The sequence below is a fragment of the Tamandua tetradactyla genome, chromosome 4 (assembly GCF_023851605.1).
Source record: "Tamandua tetradactyla isolate mTamTet1 chromosome 4, mTamTet1.pri, whole genome shotgun sequence".
Taxonomy (NCBI): domain Eukaryota; kingdom Metazoa; phylum Chordata; class Mammalia; order Pilosa; family Myrmecophagidae; genus Tamandua; species Tamandua tetradactyla.
Window position 1 is genome coordinate 185,500,386 of NC_135330.1, and position 7,592 is coordinate 185,507,977.

At 44.0% G+C, this 7,592-nt stretch overlaps 1 protein-coding gene and 1 long non-coding RNA gene across 15 annotated transcripts in view; one reads left to right on the forward strand and one right to left on the reverse strand.

Moving 5' to 3' along the window:
* Positions 1-4,529, reverse strand: part of LOC143681607 (zinc finger MYM-type protein 5-like) — a 53,757-nt gene extending 49,228 nt beyond the window's left edge. For 2 of the 14 annotated variants that reach the window (XM_077158791.1, XM_077158793.1), the window contains exons 1-2: positions 4,065-4,519; positions 2,428-2,496 (exon numbers count right to left, since the gene is read on the reverse strand). In XM_077158791.1, coding sequence (XP_077014906.1) covers positions 2,428-2,496; positions 4,065-4,409 — 414 coding nt within the window. In that variant the 5' untranslated portion in view covers positions 4,410-4,519. The other 12 variants (XM_077158789.1, XM_077158792.1, XM_077158778.1 and 9 more) reach the window with 11 other exon arrangements.
* Positions 3,183-7,592, forward strand: LOC143681609 (uncharacterized). The gene is made up of 3 exons (XR_013174752.1): positions 3,183-3,706; positions 4,423-4,530; positions 4,665-7,592. It is a non-coding gene; the product is annotated as an uncharacterized LOC143681609 (long non-coding RNA).

The window sequence follows — 7,592 nt, forward strand, 5'->3', positions numbered from 1 at the left end:
ATAATGAGACAGGAGAAAAAAATCAATTTAAATATTGATTAGGAGTAGAATCATTACAGTGCCTGGGTATAAAATTACAGTCTAGAAATCGATAGCCAGGTAGCAATTATGATGGTGGATTGATCACACACAACTAACTTCACTCACTCTTAAATCCCATTGAAACAATAGTAAAGTTTTAAGAAAAAGTCATAAACCTACAGGAAAGAACAAGCACATAAAAGCATCAAAATTCTAGAAGCTGATAAACTTCCCCACTTGGGGAAGACCTGATATTCTCACAAGCACTGGGGACTACCAACTTAACAGGCCTTCAAGGCCTTGATTTTGGGGTTTGCCCTTATAAAACTTACTCCTGCCAAGGAGCAGCCAAGCCTACTTGTAATTATGCCTAAGAGTCACCCGGAAAACCTCTTTTGTTGCTCAGATGTGACCTCTTCTCTAAACCACCTCTACAGGTAAACTCACCGCCCTCCCCACTACATGGGACATGACTCCCACGGGTGTAAATCTCTCTGACAATGTGGGACATGATACCAGGGGATGGGCCTGGTCCTGGCATTATGGAATTGAGAAAGACTTCTTCATCAAAAGGGGGAAGAGAAATGAAACAAAATAAAGTTTCAGTGGCTGAGAGATTCCAAATAGAGTTGAGAAGTCATTCTGGAGGTTATTCTTTGGCAGTATACAGATAGTAACTTTCAATTTTTGTTGTATTAAAGCAGCTAGAGGGAAATGCCTGAAACTGCTGAACTGTAATCCAGTAGCCTTCATTCTTGAGGATGACCATATTAAACGTAGCTTTTATGGTATGACTGTGTGACTGTGAAAACCTTGTGACTGACATTCCCTTTATCCAGTGTATGGACAGATGAGTAAGAAAATAAAGACAAATGTGAATAAATAATAGGGGTGATAGAGGTTATGGGATGTTGTGGGTTTTAAAATTTTTATTCTTATGCTTATTGTTTATGGAATAATGAAAAATGTTCAAAAATTTATTGTGATGATGAATGCACAAATACTGATGACATCATGAACCACTGTTTTTTTGGATGACATGATACATAGCTACATAAAATTGCTTTAAAAAAAAAAAGTAAGGTAACAAAAGAGCTTGGTTTCAGGGACAGGAGATTATGGGGCGATTACCAAGACCCACAACTCCTAGTCCATCTGCAGTGAAACACCAGGTTTTTTATTTTCCATCAGTCAAGCACCAATAGTCTTGTAAAATACAATAAAAATGAATGACTAGAAAACAAAATTTAAAACTTTCATACCAAAAGAAATTTTTTTTAGAAGCTGAAAAGCAAATTAAAAAGGGATTAACTAATTCAGCAGATCTGAGGAATCCAAACTGTAAACCTGGAGAAACATCTTGATTTAAACTGCAGATTCTTCAAAAGGCTCAGGAGCCTGCAAAATTAGGTATCCTTGGAACCAGGGATGGGTGGCTAAAATAAGAAGGTTGAGAGATTTAGATCCCTTTGCATTGATGGTGATGAGCCTTTCTCCACCCAGGCACAAATCTCGACTTTAAGTCTTTGGAGAAAATGAAATATTCTTTGCCTTGGGCTCACTAAGCACAAGTTAATCCTTCCAATATCTTGCAAACTAAATGGCCTATCTCCCACCTCATTCGCAGAGAGAGTGCTGGCAGCCAGACCTCTATCTTCCAGGCAACTCTCCTCTGTGGAAGTAGGAACCAGCAAAATGAAAAGATCCAAACAAAGTCTCCCCCATCAGTTGGCCAAAAGCTCATTCTGCTGCCAAACTTCAAACCGAAAGCCCCACTCACTCTTCTGGTATTTCTAGTCCAATTCTTAATCATGGATAGACCAATCAAGGATTATCAAAATACCAAGGAAAGCCTCTAACATGAAAAGCAGACAAAAGAAAAAAAAGGCAACAGATTATGCAAGAGAAAGAAAACTTAAAATGAAAAACCACAAAACTATCATTGGTATTCCAGATGGGTAAGCGATGAACATGGAAATTCAAAGATTAGTAGCACTAGAGTGTTCAGAGACATGGCTGGGGAAATCACGAAATAGAGCACAAAATTAAAGAGGGTAAAAATTGCAGCGAAGATTTAAAATACAAGCCATTTTTATGTTGGAGGCTATCTGTTCAGCGGTTTCTCTAGTTACACACAAAATGTTTTCACTATAAAATTGAATTAACATAAACAACTGCTTTATGTCAATAAAAATATTAATACTAAATAATAATAATTAAAAAACTATAGCCAACATTAACTATATGGGGGTACGTGTCCCATAACTTATGAGTTTGGCTCTGGAGACAGCTGCCACTCAAGCAAATAGCTCTTTCCTTTCAAAATAACAGAAAGCAAATTCTACCGGAGAACATCGTACTATTACGGTAGGGTATTAAGTAGAAAAGTGAGATAAAAAGACTCACAACGGGGATATTTTCCTCCTTAACTTCTGCCAAAGTTTCACCACATCGGGCTGAACCTGATTCCTCGTCCTAAAAAGAGAGGGAAAGGATTTGGTTACCACCAACCTGGAGGCAGCAGCAACTCCTAACCACGAGAGGGAAGAGGCAAAGGGATGAGGTCAAGGAGTTTGGGCGCTCTACCACCCTCCCTCACCCCAAAGGAAAAAAACAATTTAAAAAGTCAAAGAAAAAACTGTAGGGACCGCAACAAGTCGACAAAGCAAAATCTGTTTCTTCAAAACACACAATTGGAGACTGGAGTGCACCAAGCCTGTTCCTGGGGAAGGGAGGAAGGAGGGCAAACGGAGCTTCGACGCCAGGAAAGGACTTCTACTGCTTCCCAAATTTGCCCACTTAGCGTCAGTCCCGTCTATTTGGGGCTAAGGGGCGGTTCAATTACTGCACCGCCAGTATCTCCGTATTTGCCCCTCACAGTGGCCGAGACCCCGAGGTTTGGCGCCCTCCTCCCCCAGTCGGCGACTGGCTCCAGGTCCGCCATTAGAAACTCTCCTAAACAAGATTTTATGAGTGAAAGCCGCTCAGCGCCAGGAAGACAGACAAGGATAGCTCGGCAGAAAAAGACTGCCATTCGCACCCCGAAATACTTGAAGACCTCAGACCTGGGGCAAGCACCACGGAGAACACAAGCAGAGCACGGGCGCCCCTCCCCCGCCAAGACAGAAACGAAAATACCTCAGCGAACCCCACCGGACCACCACCCCCGGGTTCCCGGACCAACCTCGATCTCGAGGCCCCGGGAGCCGCACGGAAGTTTGCCGAACCAGGACCGAGTCCGACTGCCCGAGACCGTGAGCTGCCGGCAGCCCGCAACAATCCAGGGTGCTGGGGGGCTCGAACTTACCCAACCGCCCCCCAACCGCCTCCGTCTCTCCGGGCCGCCGGCAGGTACTGGCGGGAATGAGCCCCACCGGTTCCTGACTACTGTTCGGTGAGGCGACCCTCCCCTCCTCCGGCCCACCCCCTCGGTTACAGGGACAAACCCGTACCGCGCAGTCCTAGTTCTCCGCTACAGAAGACGCAGCAGCAGCAGCAACAGCAGCAGCAGCAGCGGCGGCTCGGTTGAACCTAGGCCACGCCTGCAAGCCCCCATTGGCCAGCACGAGGTGGGGGAAGGCCCGGCCGCCTCCCGGAAGCCCATTGGACGGCTTTGCCTTCCTTCAGGACTCCCTCGATTGAGTGGTCCAACGCGGTGCCCGTCAGGAGCAGGCCACACCCCCAGGTTCCCCATTCTCCTCCCCTCATAACCTTCCCCTTGGCCCGTCCCCGCCCCGCCCCGCCCCGCCCCCGTTCGTACCCCAGTGCCCTGTGCTGGAGTTTAGCTGCCCGCGGCAGTGACCACGACTCGGCCTCGGAGACCCAGGAGGTTTCCCGGACTGCGGCCGGACCGAGGCTGGACTAGGCCCCCTGGCCACGCAGCACCCGCAAGTACCTGCCCCACAAGAGACGGCTTCGAAGCCGAAACGCCCTTCTGTTTCCTTGAGGGCCAAGACCGGGAAGGGGCAGAGCGAAACATCGTGGGATGTTGGGGCCGAGGGCGGGCGAGGGTGTGTACCGAAAGTTCTAGAAGATATGCGGACCTTTCTACCGGCCTCGGCCCGTGGGGAGTCATCCCCCGCGCGCATCGCATAACAGTAAACGACCCCCTCCATTTTGTGGAGATTTCTGTGGGAACTGGGGGCCAATTCAGAGCCACACCCGGAGAGGTTGGGGGTGGTCCCAGTCAGCCTCGCTGAGGCTGTCGGTCGGCCGAGGGAGCACCTTGCTCCCCGTGGCAACTCTGGTCCGTGGGGGGCGTTGCGACGTCGGGATACCCCGACGCAGCTCCTCCTCCATCGGCCAAGATGGAGGAAGCTGCGGGCTCCCTGTACTAGGTCCACTTTTGAAAGGCCGGTGCTGACGCCGGCGTCGTCTCTGCGCCGCATTTTCCCTCCGCAGCGTCTGCGGGTCCGCGCAGCACCCTACTACGACTCTGGTCCTCAAAGGGAACGGAAAATTCACAACCGTTCGCCCCATTGCTTCGTCCCGCGGGAATGTGTGGACACGGTGCGCCTCCAGGGTCGCGGAGCGCGCGAAACACACGCGGGTGGGTGGGTGGGGTGGGGTCCTTTTTTTTTTTTATCGGCTACACCTATGTCCTCGCCGGACAAAATGGTGCAGCAAAATTTCCAATTTCCCAGGTAAAGAACCAAGTGAGGCTTCCGCCCTCTCGTCCTAGCGTTTGTTAGAGGGATTACAACCGATGGCTTAGAAATTTAACCATATAAAGCCTGGAAATACAGAGAGTATGATTTGTTTTTATTTTTACGGCTTGAACCCATTTCATTATTTCTTCTAGGGGTGCGGTGAAGGCGCAGGTTTGTTAAATGAAAATCAAGCACATACCGTCTGAGACAGTACATCATAGATGCGTTTTCATGGATTGATGAAAATGCTAATTTAGTACATACATTTTGTTGCGATTTTGCACAACCCTTTTGCACTGTTCGTTGTTGATGACGAGAAAAACATTGACCATATCGGGTAATGCTGTTGAACATACATGTTGTATCAGTAAACCGTTTATTATGTGTGCTTGTCTGTGGTTTCAGACTTTATGGTCTGTTAATTTGGCAATTTCTGGAATACCCAAAATCACCGACTCTTTTAAAAAAATGTTTATTAATAAACAACATACGACCCAAGCATTCTTAACATACAAACATTATACATGGTGTACAGTCAATGGCTGACGATATCATCATATAGTAATATATTCATCACCATGATTATTTTTTAGAACATTTGCATCACTCCAGAAAAAAGAAAAAACTCATACCGTTTATCCCTCCCTCTCATTGAGCACTAGTATTTCCATCTACCCAATATATTTTAACCTTTGTTCCCACTATTTTTTTTCTATACCCCTTGCCATTCCCTTTCATTGATCACTAGTATATCAATCTACTCAATTTGTTTTAACATTTGTTCCCCCTATTTATTTTTAATGCATTTTTTTTTACTCATCTGTACATGCCGTAGATAAAAGACACATCAGACACAAGGTTTTCACAATCACATAGTCGTATTGTGAAAGCTCTATCATTATACATTCGACTTCAAGAAGCATCGCTACTGAACACAGCTTTACATTTTCAGGGATTTCCCTCTATCCTCTCTAATACATCTTAAACTAAAAAGGGAATTTGTATATAATGTGTAAGAATAACCTCTAGGATAAGCTCTTGACTCTGAAATCTTTCAACTACTGATGCTCTATTTTGTCTCATTTCTCTCTTCCCCTTTTCAGTGGAGGTTGAATCCCTTCATGCTAAGTCCCAGCTCCCACATTGCCAGGGAGGTTTACACCTCTGGTAGTCATGTCCCACATAGAGAGGGGCAGGGCAGTGAGTTTGCTTGCAGTGTTGGTTGAGAGAGAGATAGGCCACATCTGAGCAACAAAAGAGTTTCTCTGGGTGTAACTCTTAGGCCTAATTTTAAATAGGATTAGCCTATTCTTTGTGGGGATAAGTTTCACATGAACAAATCCCAAGATTCAGGGCTTAGCCTATTATTTGGTTGACCCCACTGCTTGCGAGAATATCAGAAATTCTCCAAATGGGAAAGTTGAATTATCCCCCTTTCTCACCATTCCCCCAGGGGGCTTTGCAAACACTTCTTTATTTGCTGTTCATATCATTCTGGGATTTATTGGGGCATCACACTGGACAAACCTAGAAAATCTCATGCCCTATTCAAGATTCCATGTACTTATGGTATTCAATTAACCTGTCCATATAAGTTATATTATCAAATGCAAAACTGGTCAAAATATAGATTTTGTGCCAAATAAGCATTTTTTGCTTTAGTCTCACATAGAAGTTGAAGTTTTAAAATATGATAGACCATCTATTTTCAGTATCCTTCAATATTGACATTTCTTTGTTCTTCCTCATGCGAAAACATTTTTTTTAATTTGTACATTTAGTCACTATGTTTGTATACTCTAGGCATTCTTAGAATATACCATCTCAGTCTTTAACGTCTGTCTTTCCTAAGTGCTCCCAGGCCTCCTCCCTCTACCCTTCTCACATTCAGCTTCATTCAGTGTACTTACATTATTATGCTACAGTTATGTAGTATTGTGCTATCCATTTCTGAATTTTTACAATCAGTTCAGTTGCACAATCTGTATCTCTTCAGCTCCAATTACCCAATATCTGCCCTACTTCTATCTCCTGATGACCTCTGTTCTTAACTGAAATTCTTCAAGTTCATTCGTTAATGTTAATTCGTATCAGTGAGACCATACAGTATTTGTCCTTTTGTTTCTGGCTGCTCTCACTCAGCATAATGTCCTCAAGGTCCATCCACATTGTTACATGCTTCATGACTTTGTTCTGTCTAACAGCTGTGGGATATTCTATTGTATGTATATACCATAGCTTGTTTAGCCTCTCTGTTGGTGGACATTTGGGCTGTTTCTGTCTCTTGGAAATTGTAAATAATGCTGCTATAAACATTGGTGTGCAAATGTCCGCTTGCAAAATTACTGGCTTTTAATAAACAGAGATGTGGGCTTGCAAATTAAAGTCAACTCAGTAATAATAAACATGAAGTTTTTAATAAACCTAATCATCCATGCAGAGTTTTCAGGTCACTGAAACTCTGTAAATACCAATGTGAGAACCCTAATAAGAGACAACACTTACAAAACAATCTAGTAGATAATGAAGATTCATTAAAATATTATGAATAGAAATAAATGTATAACTATAATAATTTTTGATAATTGAGAAAAATTTTGCATCCAGCATAAACAACAGTATAATTGATTTTTTAATGCTGTTATGAACATTGATGTGCAAATGTCCATTTGTGTCTTTGCCCTCATGTCCTCTTAGTAGATACCTAGCAATGGTATTGCCGGGTCATATGGCAATTCTATACTTAGCTTCCTGAAGAACCGTCAGACTGCCTTCCACAGCGGTTGTACCATTTGACATTCCCACCAACAGTGGATAAGTGTGCCTCTTTCTCTGCATCCTCTCCGGGGGATGTTGTTTTCTATTCTGTTGATAATGGCCATTCTGGTGGGTGTGAGATGATAATTGATTTTTAAAAAATCA